A 24,828-nucleotide genomic window follows, 5' to 3' on the forward strand; every position below is an offset into this window, starting at 1 on the left:
GAATATCACCCAACACCTGAGGCTAACACGCAGCTCAGATCAGATCATTTCCCCTGTGTGCTAGCCTTATAAGGACATGACTGCACACAATGATCTGAATACAGTTTACTCCTGTGGATCTTGGGGGTCTCATCTCCCCTCACTGCACACCTGGGCCAAAGACGGTTAATCCACAGTAGGAAGGAACTGTGGGACGCCACCGTGGGGTCACCACGTGGAAGTCTAAATACTGTTGTCAAACTGAGTTTCAGCTTCAGTACAGCGGATCCCCACCAAACAAAACCCAACACAGAGACTTTAGTTCCGAAGGAAAGGTACTGTATTAGCCCCAGAGAAAATTTAACTCGCTAACTTCCCAAAAGGGTACATAATAAAATGGACAAAACCGTAGACATTCATTAGTACATAGGCACTTTCCTGCTTTCGTGCATAATGTGTCTAAAAACATCCAACATGGGAAAATGGAACCATGAAATTCCATGTTCTGACAAGGGGGAGGGTCCTGATCGAGAGAGCTAAAAACTATTACAAAACCCCTACTGTACACGGCCCCACAGACAACGTCCTTGCCCGCGACCTGGTGAGAACGCAAGCGGGGGATCGCAATACCTCCGCGTAAAGGTTGGCACCCAAGTACAGGTGGGAGACTGAGCCTGAGAGAAGTAACTGACCAGACAACTGACCCGTACTGTCAACTCTAAGCTCTGCCACCAGAGCAAAGCCTCTCCCGTCTCCCTAGCCCAGCTCCTCCCCATCGAGCGGCCTGGAAATTACCTACCCAGAACGGGCAGCACTGTTTCGTATGCAGCGTCTCACCTGGTGAAGTAGGTAGTGGCGTTGGCCTCCGTGTCCTGAGGCCTCAGGGCATCGTACACGTACTTGAGGTCTTCCAGGTCTGAGAGTTCAGGGATCCCACAGGACAACATCTAGAAGAGCAAAGAGGAGAGGGTGTCTGTAACGACCAGGAATTCAGCATTTTCTACAGCTTCGCTCCCTAACCCTTCCAGAGGGTGGTCGAGAGATGCGGTGGGCAGCGGCTGGCAGGCCACAGGAGCTGGGGGGTCGGGAGCAGGAAGTCAGACACCAGCAGACACCACCAGGTGGCCTGGGCCCTGCCTTTATCTCGGGCTCAGAGAAGCAGATCTCCAGAAGCAAGATGGGGAGTCTTAAAAATGGTGTCAGATGATAAGAAGGAGGGGTTCAGAAAGGGATGGAGCTCCTCACCAGGCCCAGAAGGTTGAGGAAGAGGTGGGTGTGCTTGCGAATGAGGTTGTAGGCTTGGCAGCAAAGGTCAACAAAATCATGGAAGCGGCTGGAAGGCTTGTCACCCCCGTTGATGACATACGCCATGTCCGAGGTGAAGACAAAGGGGGCGCGGTCCCTGAGCCAAGGGGAACACACAGGCAGAAGGTCAGCACGAAGGAGGGGGCTCACCGTGTGGGCTGTCGGGGGAGCGTCCCCTCATCCCTCAAAACCCGCGTGACACTGGATCCACGGGCTCCTCCAACACTGTTTCTTTTCCCACTTTAACCTCAGAAGATCCCCAGACACGTCGTTCACTGGTCCCTTGCCTGTGAGCTAGTGATGTCCCCCGGGTATCTGGTTTCTTTTGGCTGCGGTCTGGGCTCGTCTCCCTTTGCTCAGCCCTCAGCAGGCAGGCAGAGGGCTGGTCCCTGCCTTCTTCTGCAAGGCCTCAGTGCTCTCTTCCTCAGAGCCGCTCAACCCAGGGGCCACACTCTGCAGTGTGCGGGACTTCTCCCATCGTGGGCTTGTGTTCCAGCTCTGAACCATTTCCGCTGACCTCCCGGGCCTATGCACATGCTGGCTTCAGGGCGCTACTTACCGCTTGATGTTGCCGAACATCTGGGCATGGCCCAGGAAGCGGCCGAAATCTATGTGGAACATGTGGCCAGTCGTCTTCAGCATGATGTTGTCGTTGTGTCGGTCACAGATGCCCAGGACGTAGGTGGCCACACAGCAGCCGGCACAGGAGTAGATGAAGTTCTCTACAGCCTGAGGGGATGGCACGCAGACGGCAGGACGTCAAGCTGGTGCGCAGGGACCCCAGGGGCAAAACCAGGCTGACCCAAGCCCGCCCTGACCCTCTCCCAGGAGCCCAGGGGCTCTCACATCTGCCTATTCAGCCTTCATCACACACTGACATACACACTGAGGCACACGGAAGCTTGTCCTGAATCTTATGGGGCAAAAAGGAGACGGGACATATATACACACATATATCCACTATCCGCAATATATCCATTATCTGCAATACACGGAAACTGGTTGGAAGGACAATGGACTGATTCAGGAGCCCAGGCTTGACCAGCCCAGAATCAGGCAGGCTTGGTGTTTACAACTTTCCCGCCTGGTTGTGGTGACCTTAACTCAAGCACAGCACCGAGGCAGCAGACTCAAAGGTCCCCTCCTGATCCTGCTCAGAATTCTTCTGTCCGTCTCCTCATCCCTAATAGAGCTCCCATTTCCGGTGTTCTTGGTAACCAATAAATGCTAATCTATTTAAATGAGCTTCACTCCAAGGAAGAGCTGAGGGAGTTTTAACACTTCTAGAGGGTGTTTTATGCTTGAAAATCAGACATCTTTAGTTGGTAAAATGTGTTAGAGCTATTTCTGAGTTTAAAGCAGGAGGGGGAGGAGTAAGGGGTTGGATCTACCTTATTTTATCTGGTTAATATCTGCCCCCTTATCTGTCTTTGCAGTAAAAATGTATGGAAATCGTGAATGGACACTTTTCATCCTCCAAATCTTCTTTGGGAGGTTCAGAGAATTCTTAAGACCTCAAGGAAGACTCCTGAGCAGAGGCCACAGCTTTCAGAGCCAAGCAGGAAACTGGGCATGAGAGAAAGTTTCCCAGCTATAGGACATGCGCTCGCCACCTCCCTCTGCGAATTTCTACCCAGCCTTCAGGGACCTTCCTGAGTTTCCAGACCCTCCCAGCCCGCACAGACGCTGATCCCCTACAGGCACCAACACTCACTCAGAGTTCAGTACTCTCCCTTTCCCAGGGCCCAGGGATCCTATCTCCCAGCAGCCTCTTGGCTGCTCCACAGGCCTATTTCAAAATACAGAAATCTCCCAGCTACTTGTTAAATTAAACCAGATGACTAATCCCTAGGAAGTTAAGAATAGAAAGTTTGTGAAGAACTCACAGAATGTACGTTCTGGAAAAAAAAAAAGATGACTTCTATGATAGGGAAATACGTAACTGAAAAGAAACCGCTCAATAACCCATCAACTCTCAGTCTTGACCATCCCTACCTACCTGTCTTCCTGTCACAGGTATTTCTGCTACCTGAAATGTATCTTGTTTTGACTTACGAAGCAGCTATATGCCTATACTATATCACAGAGTAAATGACTAAAGTCTCCTCACCTGATTATACAGGGTGTTAGCTGCTTACTTGGAGAAGGCAATAGCACCCCACTCCAGTACTCTTGCCTGGAAAATCCCATGGGTGGAGGAGCCTGGAAGGCTGCAGTCCATGGGGTCGCTGAGGGTCGGACATGACTGAGCGACTTCACTTTTCACTTTCATGCATTGGAGAAGGAAATGGCAACCCACTCCAGTGTTCTTGCCTAGAGAATCCCAGGGACGGGACATCCTGGTGGGCTGCTGTCTATGAGGTCGCACAGAGTCGGACATGACTGAAGTGACTCAGCAGCAGCAGCTGCTTACTGGCAGGAAGTCTCAAAGTATAAAGAAAGCACTCCTGATTTCAGGGGTTTCATGTGTAAGATGGGGGTACTCTGTTTGCTGAGTAGGTGGCCAAGGGACAAGCATCTCTAGCACTTCCCTCCTGGAAGGCACCATAAGAAACCACCAGCATCATCCTAGTAGGAGGCTAGAGAGCTGGGAGTGACCTTTGAAAGACTGATAATAAACACTGAGATGCTGGGTTAATTTCTCTCTGTGTGTATTCTTGTTGTACAAACTTCTATTAACATTTATTATGACTCTTTATTACATTGGCAAGGAGTAATCACAATTCCAACACCAAGTACAGTGCCTGTCTATGGTGGCTATCTAATACCTGAAAAATACATGTTAGTATAAATAGTATATGGAGTCGAGGGAGGGTGGAAACAATATTACTTCTTTCCAAAGGTAGAGGACCTTAACATTCACAACATAGAGGAGGTGGGTTTGGAGGGATGGGGAAAGGGAGAAAGGGCTTTCCTGGCAAAGGGAACACAACCGTCTAAAGGAATCTAGGAAATGGAAGTGGCTGCCTAAGCTACAAGATAAGTGACCGTAAGACCAGGAGGCGCAGAGGAGGAGACCACAGGGGTCGGCAGGGCTGGGTTACAGAAGGCTTTGCAGCAGTGTCGTGGACGGGGAGGCACAGTGGAGGAGACCACAGGGGTCGGCGGGGCTGGGTTACAGAAGGCTTTGCAGCAGTGTCGTGGACGGGGAGGTGCAGTGGAGGAGACCACAGGGGTCGGCGGGGCTGGGTTACAGAAGACTTTGCAGCAGTGTCATGGACGGGGAGGCGCAGTGGAGGAGACCACAGGGGTCGGCGAGGCTGGGTTACAGAAGGCTTTGCAGCAGTGTCGTGGACGGGGAGGCACAGTGGAGGAGACCACAGGGGTCGGCGGGGCTGGGTTACAGAGGGCTTTGCAGCAGTGTCATGGATGGGGAGGCGAGGTGGAGGAGACCACAGGGGTCGGCGGGGCTGGGTTACAGAAGGCTTTGCAGCAGTGTCGTGGACGATAAGCTCATCTCTTAGGACACAAGGAGTCCTTGAAGAACAGAGAGCAAAGGAGTGATATTAGCAGTTTACACTTTATTTTAAAAGCCTCAGAAATCAAGCAGAGAATGATAATGGGAAGAGGAGAGGCATTCCAGTGGTTCAGGGGGCAGACAGCAACCAGCTGAAAGAAGTGGTGAGAAGTAAGACAGAGTCAAGAGGCCTCTGGGGAACAGAATCAACAGGGCTCGGTAAAGCAGAGTGGAGGCATGAAGACTTCTGGCTCAGACCTCCCTGGCGATCCAATGGTTAAGGTTAAGAATTCACCTGTCAATGCAGGGGACACAGACTCGATGCCTCATCTGGGAAGGCTCCACATGCTGCGGGGCAACTAAGCCCAAGTGCCACAGCTCCTGAGCCTGTGCTCCAGAGCCCGCCCATTGCAGCTGCTGAAGACCACGTGCCCTAGAGCCCGGCTCTGCAGCCAGAGAAGCCCACGCACAGCGATGGAGACCCAGCACAGCAAAAAGCTAAGTGAAGTAAAATAAAAAGCAGAAGTCTCACGGCTCTGTCTTGGGAGACCACACAGAGAGTGTTATCACCCAGGAAACTCACCAAAACCAGGTTTCAAGAGGACAAAGAGAGCCAGAAAGCTCAGTTTTGACTTGAGTTTGACACACAGGTCAACACAAGCAGAGGTCCAGCAATCGGGCGGGGAGAGGGAAGAGGGAATGGCTCTGGAAGTCATCAGCAAGGGGGGATAAAGTAACAGGAGATGATGAACTGGCCCAAGAAGAGTACAAAGAGCTCAGCAGGCCAGGAATTAAACCCTGGGGAACGCAAACACTCACGGCCTTGGAAGACCATCTAATTACATGTTCACTAAACAACATTCTGATTATAATTTGGCTGCCCATGTAGGTTCTCCCTGAGGGATAAAAGGCACTGGTCAAGAAAAGTCAGTATATATAGATCCCCATAAATTAGCATTCTGGTTTAAGGTCATTCTCTTAGGAGCGTGGTGATTATGACTTACTCTCTCTCCCTTAAACATGACTGACCCAGAGGCAAGAGCCATGAAGCTGTGGACCAGCCACAAAACCCAGCAGGTCACCAAGCCCTACCACCCAGGAAAGCCCCTCCCGAGGAAAGTCAACTACCTTTTCCATCATCTCTGTGTCATTATCTACCCTCAACCCTGCATGCCACAAACCAACTCCATAACTGGGAACAACTGAATGAACCTTAATTCACATCTATGAAAAAGAGGAGTTGGATAAAATAGATATCCAATGGTAATTTGCTGTATGACTCGGGGAACTCAAACAGAGGCTCTGTAATGACCTAGAGGGGTGGGATGGGGAGATGGGAGGGAGGTTCAAGAGGGAGCGGACATATGTATACCTATGGCTGATTCATGTTGATGTTTGCCAGAAAACAACAAAATTCTGTAAAGCAATTATCCTTCAATTAAAAAAATAAATTAATTAAAAGAGGAGATGGATAAAACGATCTCTTAAGTTCCTTCCAACTCTTGTTCTCCAAAGCATCACTGGACTCCTCAGAAGGCACAGGAGGACCTGAATAGGACCCATGACTGAAACAGCACCCTTTCCTCCAAACTCAGTCTACCAGAGGAATTTAGGGAAGGGTTCCCAGCTGGATACCAGAGGATGTGCTTGGTCAGCTTACATCGGGCATGTGACCCCCCTCTAGACACCGGGAGGCACCAGTCCACCGAGTGTTTCTTCCCTCCCAGCACAGCTGAGCCACCTTCGCTGTGCACATGCAGGCCTTGGGGGAACACGGCAGGGCGCCAGGCCACAAGCATCCCACCCCAGCCTCACCCCCTCTCCAGCCCTACCTTCTCATACTCGTCCTCCCCAGGGTTGTGCTTCTGCAGCCAGTCGGCGAGGGGCCGGTCCTTAAAGGAACCGGTCACCCCGTGCTCCACCTGGATCTTGCGCAGGGTCTCAGAGTTGGGGATCATCTCCACCATCCCTGTGAGGGGAGACACCGAGTCACTCTCCAGTGCAGAGAAAAGACATCTGTCAGGAGAGGACTACAAGAGCTTTGCTGGATGTGTCCGTATAAATTAAGCCCTAGGACATTTGGACAAACTTTGATGATAAGAGGGAAGATCAACCTTATACCTAAAGCAACTAGAGAAAGAACAAACAAAACCCAAAGTTAGTAGAAAGAAGGAAGTCATAAAAATCAGGGCAGAGATAAAATAGAAATGAAGAAAACAATAGCAAAAATCAATGAAGCGAAAGGCTCGTTCTTTGAGAAGACAAGCAAAATTGATAAATCTTTAGCCAGACTCATCAAGGAAAACAGTGAGGGGATTCAAATCAAGAAAATTAGAAATAAAAAAGGAAAAATTACACCACAGAAATACAGCAGGTCATAAGTAACTACTACAAAGAACTATATGCCAACAAAATGGACAACATGGGAGAAATGAACAAATTCTTAGAAAGGTACAACCTTCCAAGACTGAACGAGGAAGAAATAGAAAATGCAAACAGATCAATCACAAGTAATGAAACTGAAAATGCAATTTAAAATCTTTTAACAAAAGCCCATGACCAGATGGCTTCACAGGCGAATTCTATCAAACATGTAGAGAAGAGCTAACACCCATCCTTCTCAAACTCTTCCAAATAACTGTAGAGAAAGGAACACTACCAAGCTCATTTTACAAGGCCACCATCACTCTGATAAAAAATCAGACAGAGATGTCACAAAAATGAAAATTACAAGCCAGAATCAATGATGAACACTGATGCAAAAATCCTCAACAAAATACTAGCAAACAGAATCCAACAACATGTTAAAAGGATCACACACCATGATCAAGTGGGATTTTTATCTCAGGGATGCAAGGATTCTTCAATATATGCAAACCAATCAATGTGTTACACTATATTAACAAAGAAGAAAAACCATATGATCATCTTAATAGATGCAGAAACAGCTTTTGACAAAATTCAACACTGATTTATGATAAAAACTCTCCGGAAAGTGGCCATAGAGGGAACCTACCTCAACATAATAAAGGCCAAATATGACAAGCCCATAGCAAACATCATTCTCGCTGGCGAAAACCTGAAAGCATTTCCCCTGAGATCAGGAATAAGACCAGGATGTCCACTTTTGCCACTCTTTTTGTCCACACTGGCAACACAGTTTTGAAAGTCCTAGCCATGGCAGTCAGAGAAGGAAAAGAAAAGGAGTCCAGATTGGAAAAGAAGTAAAACTTCTTTTTCACTTCTTAAAAAAGAAGTAAAAATTCGCCTGTGAATTTATCAATGGATCTGGTAAACCTGCAGAATACAAAAGTAATGCACAGAAAGATCCTGCATTAGTGTTTAGATTCCTAAACACTAACAACAAAAGATCAGAAAGAGAAGTTGAGGAAATAATCCCATTTATCACTGCAACAAAAAGAACAGGAATAAACCTACTCAAGGGGGCAACACACCTGTGCTTAGAAAACTGTAAGATACTGATGAAAGAAATGACAGGTGACACACGACAGATGGAGAGATACACCCTGTACCCAGATTAGAAGAGTCAATATTGTGAAAATGACTTTACTACCCGAAAGCAATCTACAGAATCAATGCAATCACTATCAAATTACCGACAACATTTTTCACAGAATCAGAACAAAAAGTTTGACAATTTGTATGGACACACAAAAGACCTCAAATAGTCAAAGCAATCTTGAGAAAGAAAAATGGAGCTGGAGGAATCAGGTTCCCTGACTTCAGGCCCAGAGATTAAACCCACACACCTAGGGTCACCTAATCTATGACAAAGAAGGCAAGAATATATACAATGGTGAAAAGACAGTTTCTTTCAATAATTGGCACCAGGAAAACTAGACAGTTACATGTTAAAGAATGAAATTAGAACACTGAAGACCATACACAAAAATAAACTCAAAATGAATTAAAGATCTAAATGTAAGACTGGACAAAATGCTTAGAGAAAAACACAGGAAGAAAACTCTTTGACATAAATCACAGCAAGATCTTTTTTGACCCACTTCCTAGAGTAATGAAACTAAAAACAGAAAGAAATAAATGGGCTCTAACCAAACTTAAAAGCTTTTGCACCGCAAAGAAAACCATAAATGAGATGAAAAGACAACCCTCAGAATGGGAAAAAGTATTTGCAAACAAAGCAACTGAGAAGGGATTTATCTCCAAAATATTCAAAAGGGCTCATACAGCTCAATATCAAAAAGACAAACAACCCAATCAAAAAATGGGCAGAAGACCTACATAGGTATTTCTCCAAAGAAGACATACAGATGGCCTAGAGGTACCTGAAAAGATGCTCAGCGCCACTAGTTATTAGAGAACTGTGGATCAAAGCCAGGATGAGGTCTCATCTCACACTGGTCAAAGATAAAAAAACCTACAATCAATCAAGGCTGGACAGGGCATAAAAAGGGAATCCTCCTACACTGCGGGTGGGAAGTCAATTGACACAACCACTATGAAAACAGTATGGAGGTTCCATATGACCCAGTAAGCCCACTACTGGGCATATGACCTGAGAAAATCATAATTCAAGAAGACACACGTGTCCCAACGTTCATCGCAGCACTATTTACAATAATCAGGACACAGACACAACCTAAATGTCCATTAACAGATGAACGGGTAAAGAAGATGTGGGACGGATACACAACGGAAAGCTGCTCAACCATAAAAAGGAACGAAACTGGGTCATTCGTAGAGAAGTGGATGGACCTGGAGCCTGTCATACAGAAGGAAGTAGATCAGAAAGAGAAAAACAGATGTATAATAAGGCATATTTGTGGAATCTAGAAAAATGGCACAGATGAGCCTGTTTGCAGGGCAGAAACACACACAGACACAGAATGGAGGCAGCAGGGGACGACCTGGGGCCTGGACAGACATGCACACTGCCGTGTGTAAAGCAGAGAGCCAGTGCGAGCTCCTGGACAGCACAAGGAGCTCAGCTCAGGGCTCTGTGCCGACCTAGAAGGCGGAATGAGGGGCCGGGGGAGGGAGGACTGAGAGGGGGTATATGTATACATGCGGCACAGTACTGTGCAGAATTATAGCTCAATCAAAATATATATATATACTAAGGGGAAAGATGTTCCCCTGCTTTCATATTCCACACTGTGACTCTGTGGTCTCCCCAGCTCACAGCCATAATCTTTTATTGTTTTAATTTTTATTATGGGATTTCCAAATACATGTAAGAGTAAAGAAATCGTATCATGAACTCACACATAACCATCACCCAGTTTCAAAAATTATCAACACTTTGCTAATTTTGTTTCATCTATTTCAATCACCCAGCCCTGCTTCCCTCTTCTCACCTCCAGCCTCCTCCTGCCTCAATCCCATCTGGAGTATTTTTAAGTAAATCCCATACATGTCATTTCACTCATAAGTATTCCAAGTATAACTAACAAGGATATAATTCTGGCATTAAATCTAAAAATTTAACATTCTTTAATCTGATCTGATCTAGCCCAATCTATATGAAAATTTCCCACAACTGTCTGAAAAAATATCTTTCCACAGTTGGGTCTGTTAGAATCAGAATCCAAAGTCTACACAGTATACATGGTTGCTATGTCTCCAAGTCTGCTTTATTTTATGTCTCTCTGCCTTCATTTTTATGCTGTTCCATAGCTTCTAACGGAATAATCCTGCCCTTTTCATTTTCCTGGAGAAGCACAAAGTTCATGTTAAGGAACAGCAGAAGGGCATTAAGCAAGGACGCCCCCCACAGCAGCTGCCCAGCCATCACCCCACCCACCCCTGACTGACCTCTCCCCCGGCCGGTGGAGAAGCAGCGGAAGATGACCATGCGCATGTCCAGGCCCTCCTGGACCCAGATCTTGCTCATGATGCGGATCATCTGCAGGGTCAGCATGTCCTGGCGAAGGTCGTCCCCACACTGGATGAAGGAAGACAGTGACCAGGACCACCTCGCTCACCTCCCCCAGCTCACACCAGGCCCCAGCTCCCCCAGGAGGGCAACCGCGGCCCAGACTACAGAGGCCAGGCACTGCCCGGTTCCCCACCTCAGCCTTGGACCTGCTCACCCAGCTCCCACCAGGTCAGACACCAGAGAGGGGCCAACAGCTACGCTTTATCCCTGCGCTACTGTGGTCTTTGCCCGACCCCACACCCCCATCTGAAGCCAAGTCTGGGGCCCTTCCTTCATGCAGCCCTCCTAACCATCCAAGTCAAGTTTACACCTCGGTGGAGCTTACATACAGCACATGGATGTGACTAAGCCGTGCTCATGCCTTTCATTCCCCCCTGGACTGTGTGCTCTGAGGCTATATCTATTCCTCAGAATCAGGGATGGACCAGTTAGAGGGACCTCAAGATTCATCTAAGTCCAACCTGTACCTGATACATGAATCTCCCCCTCAGCATGCCTGTCACAGTCATTCAGCCTGAAAACCCCCGGGACAAGCAGGGTAGCACCTTATCCACTCCCTTGCTGGCCTTCTAGAAAACACTTCTGACACAGGCTGTCAGCTGCCTCCCTGTACATTCCAACACTGTTCCTAGTTCTCTGGGCCCACACACAGTCCATCTGTTTCCTCTTTCAGCCGATAGTCTTTCATGCACTATAGCAGCAGCATGAGCGCGATTAGTAGGACGAGAAGGGCCCTGAGGCTGTTCCTGCCCGCCTTGGACTCCCTCCTCTCCTCTCTACTGCCTACACCCCACCAGGCTCGAGAGGGGGTCCTCACCTTGAAGATGACACGGATGTTCTCGCCCAGTGGGTCCACGTTTTGGAAGGAGAGCTTGAGGGGAACAGCGTTGGAGTTGAAGTAGGAACAGTCCTGCCGCCGTCAAGAGGGTAGTGGTGAGGGTCAGGCCGGCCCAGCCCAGGCGGGAAAGCGGCCGCCCCAGCGCTGCAGCAGCGGCCGCTCACCGTTTCCCCAGGCCTTTGCGGGCCCACCCTCCTCTGCCTTCCTGTCGCCCTCACCCCGTCTAGTGCGTTAGGGCTTCAGCTGCTGCGCCTGACCTCCTACCCCTCCCGTTCACTCCACTGCTCCAGTGCATGACTGCTGGCAATCAGGTGTCCCGTCTATGCTCTCCTCTAAAACGGGGCTCACAGTACTGACTTCACGAGAGTGGTGAGGGGGAAACCTGACGTCAAAGGGAAGCACCGAGAACACCGCGGGGCACAGGGGAGGGCTGGACAGACGACAGACCGCCAGCGGGCCTTCAGCCTCGGCATCACCACGACAGAGCCTGACCCAGCCACACTTAGGCCCACACACACTCACCCCACACACACACCCCCCACCACAGACTTACCCCACCACACACACACCCCCCACCACACACCACACACCACACACCCACACCACACATTCACCCCCACCACACACACACCCCCCACCACACACCCACACCACACACGCACACCACACACACACACACCCCACCACACACTCACCCCCACCACACACACACCCCCCACCACACACCACACCCCCACACCACACATTCACCCCCACCACACACACACCCCCCACCACACACCACACCCCCACACCACACATTCACCCCCACCACACACACACCCCCCACCACACACCCACACCACACACCACACACCCACACCACACACCACACACCCACACCACACACTCACCCCCACCACACACACACCCCCCACCACACACCACACCCCCACACCACACATTCACCCCCACCACACACACACCCCCCACCACACACCACACACCACACACCCACACTACACACTCACCCCCACCACACACACACCCCCACCACACACCACACCCCCACACCACACACCCACACCACACACTCACCCCCACCACACACCACACACCCACACCACACACTCACCCCCACCACACACCCACACCACACACTCACCCCCACCACACACCACACCCATACCCACATCACACACCATACACTCACCCACATCACACACCAGACACTTACCCACACCACACACTACACACTACCACCACACACCACACACCCATACCACATACCACTCACTCACCCCACACATACACACCCACACCACACACCGCACCCCCACCACACACCACACTCCCTACCACACACCCACACCACACACCACACACCCACACCACACACTCACCCCACCATACACACACCCACACCACACACTACAGACTCACCACCACACACTCACCCACACTACACACTACACACTCACCCACACCACACATCACACACCCACACCACACACTCACCCCACCATACACACACCCACACCACACACTACAGACTCACCACCACACACTCACCCACACTACACACTACACACTCACCCACACCACACATCACACACCCACACCACACACTCACCCACACCACACACTCACCCACACCACACACTCACCCACACCACATACCACACACTCACCCACACCACACACCACACACTCACCCACACCACACACCACACACTCACGCACACCACACACTCACCCACACCACACACCACACACTACACACTCACACCACACACCCACACCACATACCACAAACTTACCCACAACACACACTACACACTCACACCACACACCACACACCCACACCACATACCACAAACTTACCCACAACACACACTCACCCACACCACATACCACACACCCACACCACACACCACACATTTACCCAGACCACACACTTACCCCACACACCACACACTCACCCGCACCACAAACCACACACCCACACCACACACCACACACTTACCCACACCACACACCATACACTCACACACACCACACACCACACATACACACACACCACACACCACACCCATACCCACATCACACACCATACACTCACCCACATCACACACCAGACACTCACCCACACCACACACTACACACTCACACCACACACCACACACCCATACCACATACCATAAACTTACGCACAACACACACTCACCCCCACCACATACCACACACCCACACCACACACCACACATTTACCCAGACCACACACCCACACCACACACCACACACTCACCCACACCACACACTTACCCACACCACACACCATACCCTCACACACACCACACACCACACATACACACACACCACACACCACACCCATACCCACATCACACACCATACACTCACCCACATCACACACCAGACACTCACCCCCACCACACACACTACACACCCACACCACACACCCCCACCACACACCACACACCACTCACTCACCCCACACACACACACCCACACCACACACTCACCCCCACCACACACTACACCCCCACCACACACCACACCCCCCGCCACACACCCACACCACACACCACACACCCACACCACACCCACACCACACACTCACCCCACCATACACACACCCACACCACACACTACAGACTCACCACCACACACTCACCCACACTACACACTACACACTCACCCACACCACACATCACACACCCACACCACACACTCACCCACACCACACACTCACCCACACCACACACCACACACTCACCCACACCACACATACACACACACCACACACCACACCCATACCCACATCACACACCAGACACTCACCCCCACCACACACACTACACACCCACACCACACACCCCCACCACACACCACACACCACACACCACTCACTCACCCCACACACACACACCCACACCACACACTCACCCCCACCACACACTACACCCCCACCACACACCACACCCCCCGCCACACACCCACACCACACACCCACACCACACACCACTCACTCACCCCACACACCACTCACTCACCCCACACATACACACCCACATCACACACCACACCACCACCACACACCACACCCCCCACCACACACCCACACCACACACCACACACCACTCACTCACCCCACACACACACACCCACACCACACACTCACCCCCACCATACACACACCCACACCACACACTACAGACACCCACACCACACACTCACCCACACCACACATCACACACTCACCCACACCACACACCACACACTCACCTACACCACACACTCACCCACACCACACACCACACACTCACCCACACCACACACTCACCCACACCACACACTCACCCACACCACACACCACACACTCACCCACATCACACATCACACACTCACCCACACCACACACTACACACTCACACCACACACCACACACCCATACCACATACCATAAACTTACCCACAACACACACTCACCCCTACCACACACACACCCACACCACACACTACAGACTGACCCACACCACACACTCACCCACACCACACATCACACACTCACCCACACCACACCACACTCACCCACACCACATACCACACACCCACACCACATACCACACACTCACCCACACCACACACTACACACTAACACCACACACCCACACCACATACCACAAACTTACCCACAACACACACTCACCCACACCACATACCACACACCCACACCACACACCACACATTCACTCAGACCACACACTTACCCCACACACCACACACTCACCCGCACCACAAACCACACACCCACACCACACACCACACACTTACCCACACCACACACCATACACTCACACACACCACACACCACACATACACACACACCACACCCATACCCACATCACACACCATACACTCACCCACATCACACACCAGACACTCACCCACACCACACACTACACACTCACACCACACACCACACACTGATACCACATACCATAAACTTACGCACAACACACACTCACCCCCACCACATACCACACACCCACACCACACACCACACACTCACCCACACCACACACCCACACCACACCACACACTCACCCACACCACACACTCACCCACACCACACACCATACACTCACACACACCACACACCACACATACACACACACCACACACCACACCCATACCCACATCACACACCATACACTCACCCACATCACACACCAGACACTCACCCACACCACACACTACACACTCACACCACACACCACACACCCATACCACATACCATAAACTTACCCACAACACACACACACCCACACCACATACCCACACCACACCACACATTTACCCACACCACACACCCACACCACACACTTACCCCCACCACACACCCCCCACCACACACCACACCCCCACACCACACATTCACCCCCACCACACACACACCCCCCACCACACACCACACACCCACACCACACCCCCACACCACACACTCACCCCCACCACACACTACACACCCACACCACACACCACACACCTACACCACACACCACTCACTCACCCCACACACACACACCCACACCACACACTTACCCCCACCACACACCACACCCCCACCACACACCACACCCCCCTGCCACACACCCACACCACACACCCACACCACACACCACTCACTCACCCCACACATACACACCCACATCACACACCACACCCCCACCACACACCACACCCCCCACCACACACCCACACCACACACTCACCCCCACCATACACACACCCACACCACACACTACAGACTCACCCACACCACACACTCACCCACACCACACACTACACACTCACCCACACCACACACACACCCACATCACACACTACAGACTCACCCACACCACACACTCACCCACACTACACACCCACACCACACACTACACACTCACCCACACCACACATCACACACTCACCCACACCACACACCACACACTCACCCACACCACATACCACACACCCACACCACATACCACACACTCACCCACACCACACACTACACACTCACACCACACACCCAAACCACATACCACAAACTTACCCACAACACACACTACACACTCACACCACACACCACACACCCACACCACATACCACAAACTTACCCACAACACACACTCACCCACACCACATACCACACACCCACACCACACACCACAAACTTACCCACACCACACACTACACACTCACACCACACACCACACACCCACACCACATACCACAAACTTACCCACAACACACACTCACACACCCACACCACACACCACACATTTACCCAGACCACACACTTACCCCGACACACCACACACTCACCCACACCACAAACCACACACCCACACCACACACCACACATTTACCCAGACCACACACCCACACCACACACTCACCCCCACCACACACCACACACCCACACCACACACTCACCCCACCACACACCCACACCACACACTCACCCCACCACACACCACACCCATACCCACATCACACACCATACACTCACTCAAATCACACACCAGACACTCACCCACACCACACACTACACACTCACACCACACACCACATACCCATACCACATACCATAAACTTACCCACAACACACACACACCCACACCACATACCACATACCCACACCACACCACACATTTACCCACACCACACACCTACACCACACACTTACCCCCACCACACCCCACACACTCACCCACACTACACACCACACATCCACCCCACACACTCACCCACACCACACACCACACACCCACAGCACACACGTACCCACACCACACACCCAACCACATACTCACCCACATCACATACCACACACTTACCCACACCACACACTCACCCACACAACACACACTCACCACACACCACACACCCACACCACATACCCACACCACACACCTACACCACACACCACACACTCACCCACACCACACACCACACACCCACACCACACACCTACACCATACACACACCCACACCACACACTCATCCACACCATACACCCACATCACACACCACACACTCACCCACACCACACACCACACACTCACCCACACCACACACTCACCCACACCACACACCACACACTCACCTACACCACACACCACACACCCACACCACACAGCTTCAGGTGAAAGACCACACATGTCAGGGCTGGGAAGAGGCTCCACATAAGCCTCTCTTCCTTGTCTCTCTCAGTAACTAGGTCAGTGAGGACCCTGCTTCCATGAGCCCTCCCCACTCCGAGAGCCCCACACCCGCAGTCACTCACCCTGGGCACGACGCCCTTAACCAGCAGACTGGGGCTGAGGGGCAGGCGGCAGGAGCCATTGAGGACGAAGAACTGCTCCACCTCCTCCAGGCCGGCACGGAGGATGCCCTGTGGGGGGAGCGGGGTGGGGTGAGGGCCGGAGGCTCCACCGGAGTCAGGTCTCCCCGGGCGGGTGCCCAGTAGCAGCTGGTATGGAAATAATCACCAGAGAGGTGTGGACAGCCTCCTGCAGACCACGATGAAGGAAAACCACCCCCACATCCCTGCCCGGGCCAGTGCCAGGCCACAGCCCACACCTGCAGAGACGGAGCGAATGGCAGAACGGCTCACGGGGGCCGCAGGCCAAGGAGGAGCTGTCCCTTGGGCCGTGGCCAGAGGAAGCCAATAATCTAGACTTCATCATCTCCCAATTTTTAAAGGTTAGCAACCAGGATCCCTAATATTGGCCTAATACAGGCCCGTTGTACAAACACAAAGGTGCCCCCTCTGGTGGTCCTGGAACAGGCTCACTGCGCAGTGGACAAAGGATGACTGGGTTTTCGCCCTCCCTCGGCCCCTCTGGCTGGGCGCTCTTGTGCGGTGAAGCACTGATACAACTTGGCTCAGCCTTTAAGGCAAACAGTTAAATAGACATTTTAATACTTAGCAAGCCAAAGAAAACACTCCCATGGTTTGTAGCCTGTAGATTAGAGAATCGCCTCCTTCCAGCCCCTCACCAGGGATGGTCAAGTGCCATCCTGCTGGTCAGGAGGCCTGAGAAGTTACAATTGGCTGCAGAGGCCCAGAACCAGAATGGGGCAGAGGCAGCCTCGCCCTCCTCACCTGCCGTGCAGACGGGGCAGCCTCCCGGACCTGCTGGGCCAGTTTGGCCAGGGTATTAACAAGCCAGCACTGGCGGTTAAACTCCTCTCTCAGCCCCTTGCCACAGCAACACAACAAGGCGGCCAGCAGGTACTGGTAGCGGATGCTGAACTGAGAGTCTTTGAGGCCGTCCTTCAGCAACCTATCCGGCAAAGGGAAGCGCGGCAATCAGAACACCCAAGGGACCACAGGCAAGGGGGCTGGGGAACGGCCAGGCCCAGCTCCAACTCCCTGGAAAACCCACCCCAAATTTGGGAAGGAAAACAGACTCTGGGTGTAAAACTGATACAGAGGTGTTCATCCACTTCTCAGCTTGCCCATGCTGTTTTTAAGTAGAGCTCAAAGGCCTCATGCATCTGGTTTCTCCTTTATATTTCTGCCACATGAGGGTGGAGGGGAGGGCCAGGGATGATCCCACTCTGCTTACCATAGGGGTGGGCTGAGACCCCCCTGAGGAAAAGGTGCTGGCCCAAATACTGCAACCCAGATGGCTCAGCTCCCCACCTGGCAGTGCTAAATCATTTCAGTGGTGTCCGACTCTTTGCAAACCCTCGGACTGCAGCCCGCCAGGCTCCTACGTCCATGGGATTCTCCAGGCAAGAATACTGGAGTGGGTTGCCATTTCCTTCTCCAGGGGATCTTCCCAACCCAGGGATCGAACCTGCGTCTCTTTTGTCTCCTGCACTGGCAGGCGGGTTCTTTACCACTAGCGCCACCCAGGAAGCCCCTACCCTGCAGGTTGAAAGTAAAGTACTCCCAAGTGAGGGAGACAAGTCTACCTCTCCCCTTTCTGCACAGTTTTACCAGAAGAAGTAGTGAGTCACTCTCAAGTCAGAGACCGCTCGCTTCAGGAGGAAGCGCACCAAGGGGCTGTCCAGGTAGCATTCATACTTTAAGGCCTGGGTGGGAGACAGGGGACAGGGGGCTTTGTTGACTGTCCGTACTCTATACCAAGCAATATCCCTGAAGAATACAGTCTGTCTTGGGGTCCCGGGGGCGGGACCATCAGAACTGGAGGGAAGGCCAGCCCACCCACCTGCACGAGCTGGGGCAAGTAGTCCAGCAGCTCGGCATCGGAGAGGGAGCCGATCCACTGTACAGCCATGCGACGCACCTCCTGGTCTGGAAACCTGCAAAACAGAGCCCAGAACGCTGACAATCCAGTCCCAGGGTCTGAGGCACAGGAGTGAGCAAGCACCCTCACACCGGGGCCTCAGAGGCATGGGTGGAGAAAAGGTAATGACTTCCAGAATCTGCCAAAGCCACTAGGAGTCCTAAGCACCTTTTCTGGATTGCAATCCTTGAGAACGTCCCAGCCCACAGTTAGAGTCAGCCTGAGGCCATGGAAGTCACTCTCATTCCCTGTATGAGCTAAAGAAAATGAGACAAAGTCCTCAAACCCACTCCCAAAGATCTCTTCCTTAATTCCCACTCTGCTAGAAATTCCCATCATCAAAGAGTCCTCATGAGAGTCAAAGTGCCATCACTTCTTGGTACCATCCTTTAATGCAAAACTTGTCCGGTGAATAACAGAGATCACTATAAGCCAGTATACCTAGCCAGAATTAGTTTAGCAGAGATTAGCAAATCCATTGCCTCAAAAAGGCCAGAAGGTAAAATGCATGGATTAGATACATTTTAATTACTAAGAGTAGTAGAAAATAAGCCAAGAACAGTGGGTACCATCTAGGGGTTTGAGACTGGAAGCCTGTGTCCCTAGCGGAAAGAAGAAAGCGATGGCTTCAGAAGTAGAACTAAGTAATAAGATTTGGGTTAAACAGGTGTGTGCATACATCAAATCTCAGCAAATGTACACATAAGGCTTGGGCATTTATTTATATGTATATTTTATCTCAAAGGAAAAACTGTAAATAAACATTGAGGTCTAGTTAATGATATGCTTGCTAAAGAATTTAGGAAGGAGTTATGATGTCTCAATTTACTTCAAAATGCATATAAAAATAGGATATATTGATGGAAGTACATATACAATAAATCAAATGTAATAAATGCTACAGGTTAGAATCTAGGTGGTAGGCATATGGATGTTCACTATTTTCAGTTTTGTTGTATGTTTGGAAAATGTTCATAGTATAACATGAGGTGGAGAAACAGAAGAATGAGGAGTATAACATGGGGTGGAGAAACAGTAGGAAAGCCCTGAATTTCCACGCCCACGTGACCACTCCCCCTCAGAACAGCTCACTCCAGCGCCGCAGGCTGGCTTGGGCAGGACTTTGGGTCGGGAAAGGTGGGTGTCGCGACTCACGTGGCGTGCAGGAGCCCCAGGGCGTCCTGGTGGTTCATGGGGGTCCACTGCGCCAGCAGAGCATAGGTGTCGGGGAGGCACGCCCACTCCCAGCTGGGCGCGCTGGCAAGCACCAGCGGCAGCGCGCTCACCTCCGCGTGGCAGTAATACCGCTTCTCCCACAGGCGCTTTTTGTCGGCATCCGTGAGCCTGGGGGTGGGGGTGCAGGGCGGTGAAAGGGCGTGGGGCCAGCTGTCTGCAGGGAGCCGGCCTCTGAGAGAACGCTGCGCGCGCCAACTAGTACCCAAGGGGCGCTGTGAACGCCTCCCTCCAGGCTACACCCAAGAGCCCTTAAGTCAGAATAGGGAAGGCAGACGCTATCCCTGCTGCTGCTGCTAAGTCGCTTTGGTCGTGTCTGACGCTATCCCTAAGGGGTTGCAAAGTGTGAAGCAAATTTTGGGGGCCAGACTCCAAATCTCAGGGACATCCGGGCCAATGGCACAGGATCGGCTGCCCCTCCTGAGGGCGCACTGAGGGCATCACCGAGGGCATCTCCCAAGTAGAGCCACCAGAGGGCAGCAGTCCCCATGCCAGGGTCAAGGCAGCTGAGAGGCCTCTGGGGCCGAGGGGGGGTGGTTGGGGGGGGTGGGGGCCAGCCGGAGCGCGGAGCCTGAGATCTGGTGTCCAATGGGGGAGGGAGCTGAGGGGCGGATGAGTAAGGGGTCAGCAGGGGGAGGGGAGTGCCCCGATGGGACAGGAGCCAGCAAGAGAAGCTCCAGCTCTCTCATTTCCTCAGCTGCCACAGGCAGGGCCATGCCAGAGCCAGAGAGGTACAGGAGAGGACAAGCCAGGGAGCGCCCAGACCCCATGGCTCCTCCAGCTCCTCCGCACCAGCTGAGAGAAGTGGCCCCCAGGGTGAGATCAGCTTGGGCTCACAGACCCCTAAGAGCTGCCAGCTTGCCTTGGGAGCAGATCTTCTTTGGAAAGTGTCAGGGCCAGAGAAACACCAAGGCTGTGGGTGTGGCAGGGGCAGCAGGTGGGGGCACAGTGGGAGGCCCAGCGGCCCCCATGGACAGCAAACAGCCCTCAGCTCCTCTGCAGTGGGCAGAGCTCTGGTGCTCCTGGCCTGCTGATCCTGGGTCAAGTGCCCATTGTGGGGAGGGGCATTCCCAGATCTAAAACCCTCACTCTGAGCTCTCCACTCTCCTCAGCTTTTGAAAAAGCTCTAGGGGCTGCAGAGCCCTGTCTCCATGACTTCCCGCCCAGGTGGCAATCAATGCCCACACCAGCCCACCTCGCCTCCCAGAGCAGGAGGGCAGGGACCCACTGGGAGGTCAGCTGAAAGCCGAGAAATTCACTGGAGGCCTGAGTCACACGCGGGGCATGCCCTGAGCCTCACCAGTGCAGGGATTCCTTCTGCATGATGTTTTTAAGCACATGTTGGTCTTCCTCCCGGAGGCTGCCAAACTCATAGCGGGGGCTGAACTTGTCTCCAGCAGGGCTGGTGAACTTGATGTCAAAGGCCGAGGTGGGAAAGTCAATCTGCAGGGTGACATCGGGAAAGTGAGGAGAGAGAACCACAACTGGGTGGCTCCAACTCGCTCTCACCTGCCAACATGCCCACCTCCCTCCCTCCCTCCCTCCCTCCCTCCCGCAGATTCTTTGTCTGTAAAATAACCTTGTTGGAGCTGGTGATCACTACAGTCCCTTCCAGCTATAACCTCCAGCAAAAAATGAGAAGGAAATAAAGAGACAGAAAGAAAAATGGTCAAGTGAGGAAGAGACTGGGCTGAGATGCGTCTAGGTGAGGGGACTGGTCCCAGGCCAGAGCTCTGCACAGATGTGTGATTAGGCTGGGGAGTCTTCAGTCTTGGCGGGTACCGCCTGATGGAAGTTGGGACCACATGCGAGGCGAGGGCCCTGCCAACTCTGAGGCCGCAATGCTGCGTCCCCTTCCTCTGTGCTGCCATGTTCATCCTCCTATAACGGATGTCAGAGCCCAGGGAGACCGTCCTCAAAGGGAGTTCCACATTCTTTCATTCAGGAAATGCTTATCGAAACCTAATATACGCCAAGCGTTAGGCCCTGGGTACGGAGTAGTAAATATGACAGATAAAAATGCCTGCCTCTTGGAGCTTTCATTCTGTATCCACTTTGATATCCCATATTCCATACCAAAGCATCTTGTGACCACAGTGGAGCCGGAGAGTGGTAACTAGACCTTGGACCTGACTCCTCCCTTGTCCAGAGAATGGGTCCCCCCACGGGCACCAAGAGGGGATGGCTCAGCCTACTAATAGAGTTCATCACAAGGGGCCCTGAGGAGCTGAGCCGTGCTTGGCAAGGGCCTCAAATCCCGCCTCGGGCTCCTTGAAATCAGGTGACCTCCAGGAGACAGGACACGGACTCCACAGAGACGGCCCTCCCTCTCTGCTCCAGCCTCCGCCACACCACCCCATGCCCCAGCTCCGCATGCTCTCCTACCGCCCCAGCCCAGACCTCCGGGGGAGCCTTGGAGCCACCTCTGGAGGGGCCTGAGGGTGGGAGTGACAGGCTGGGCTCTCACCTGCAGGATCACACTATCTGGCTGATGGAAATTAGGTGCACTCCAGCGGGCACTGGGACTTTCCTGTGTTGCTGGCCATAAGCCCAGAAGCTTCCGGCCACAGGTCAGGACTCTAAGGGAGATGAAATGGGGGGTGAGCCAACAAACCCAGTGGCTAAGGACATGGTTTTCCTCTTGCTTCCCCATCCAAAAATCTGCCTTTTCTGCTCGAATCCACTGCCCAACTCTTCTCTCTCATTCTCTCCCTAGACCACCACCTGTTCCTTCTTTCAAGCCCTAAAAAAATCCCACTCTCTCCAGGAAGCCTTTCTAAGCTCACCACACCTGGGGTGGATGCCTTCATGAGCTAGAGAGGGGGACTGGAGGACCTCTGAGATCCTTCCAATGATAAGACCAGATGGCATTACATGAGCACGCATTTCCCTGCCCCTTCCCACCAGTCCTGGGCCATGAGTCCTGCCCAGTAGCTTCCTTGGTCACACCTCTGCCTAGGCCCTCCTCCACCCAAGGCCAAGCTGGTGCCCTGGGCCCACATACTGCCTGAAGTTGAAGAGCGGAGCAGTGACCCAGCCCAGGGCTTCGGGCACCCGCCGCTGCTTGTTGGCCTCCGAGGAGCTCCCCGGCGGGGGCACGGGCAGAGCGTAGAGGGTGGCACACAGCAGGGTCTCCCGAGGCAGCCGGTTCAGCTGCACAGGGAAGCAGATCCTAGGGAGGACAGGAAACCAGATCAGCCAGTGCTGCCCCTGTGGCCTCCAGGGCCAGGCGGCAGGACGGCAGGCTGAGGCTGAGGGCTCCGCCTCCCACGTGCTCCCTGGGGAAGCCTTCCTGCAGAACCAGGACAGACCCCAGACTGGAGGCAAAACTTCCCTCAAGGCCCTCGGGATCACAGTCCACAGATCAGTCTCTGCAGCCTCTGGGGCGAGTCAGGCAAACATCTTCGGACTCTGAGGCTCCTCATTGTGACCAGACAGAACTCACTGAGCCAGAGCCACCTAGAGTTCAGGTGATGACATGACCCAAACAGTCTGCCGCACTCCTTCCTGAGTTTCAGGACTTCTGCAGAGGGTCCCCAAGAACCCACTTGCTGAAACGGACCCACAGTCCTTTTCCACTGAACAATCCCCGCCACCAGGAAGCAGCAGCAGGATCTCTTCCTCCCGCTGACTCCCCCACCCACCGCCACACAGCCCTCCCCAGCCCCCTCTTCTCCTAACCCACCAGGCCCAAATAATTTGTTCTCACCCCCAACATTTTGAAAACCAAAAGAATAAAAAGTAGAGGCTCCTCCCTGCCCCCGGGTAGTGAGAAAGCAACCGG

General features: G+C 52.5%; 1 protein-coding gene across 7 annotated transcripts in view; it reads right to left on the reverse strand.

The window, feature by feature from the left end:
• PIK3C2B (phosphatidylinositol-4-phosphate 3-kinase catalytic subunit type 2 beta) overlaps positions 1–24,828 on the reverse strand; it is a 78,217-nt gene that overhangs the window by 11,575 nt on the left and 41,814 nt on the right. For all 7 annotated transcript variants that reach the window (XM_024976621.2, XM_059875636.1, XM_059875637.1 and 4 more), the window contains 14 exons: positions 24,049–24,216; positions 23,512–23,623; positions 22,345–22,487; positions 20,967–21,155; positions 19,734–19,827; positions 19,502–19,596; positions 18,659–18,839; positions 17,837–17,944; positions 11,479–11,571; positions 10,538–10,667; positions 6,574–6,710; positions 1,844–2,013; positions 1,225–1,381; positions 817–926 (listed from right to left, as the gene is read on the reverse strand). In XM_024976621.2, coding sequence (XP_024832389.1) covers positions 817–926; positions 1,225–1,381; positions 1,844–2,013; positions 6,574–6,710; positions 10,538–10,667; positions 11,479–11,571; positions 17,837–17,944; positions 18,659–18,839; positions 19,502–19,596; positions 19,734–19,827; positions 20,967–21,155; positions 22,345–22,487; positions 23,512–23,623; positions 24,049–24,216 — 1,887 coding nt within the window. The remainder of the gene's footprint in view (positions 1–816; positions 927–1,224; positions 1,382–1,843; positions 2,014–6,573; positions 6,711–10,537; positions 10,668–11,478; positions 11,572–17,836; positions 17,945–18,658; positions 18,840–19,501; positions 19,597–19,733; positions 19,828–20,966; positions 21,156–22,344; positions 22,488–23,511; positions 23,624–24,048; positions 24,217–24,828) is intronic.

Source organism: Bos taurus, chromosome 16 (assembly GCF_002263795.3).
Source record: "Bos taurus isolate L1 Dominette 01449 registration number 42190680 breed Hereford chromosome 16, ARS-UCD2.0, whole genome shotgun sequence".
Lineage (NCBI taxonomy): Eukaryota > Metazoa > Chordata > Mammalia > Artiodactyla > Bovidae > Bos > Bos taurus.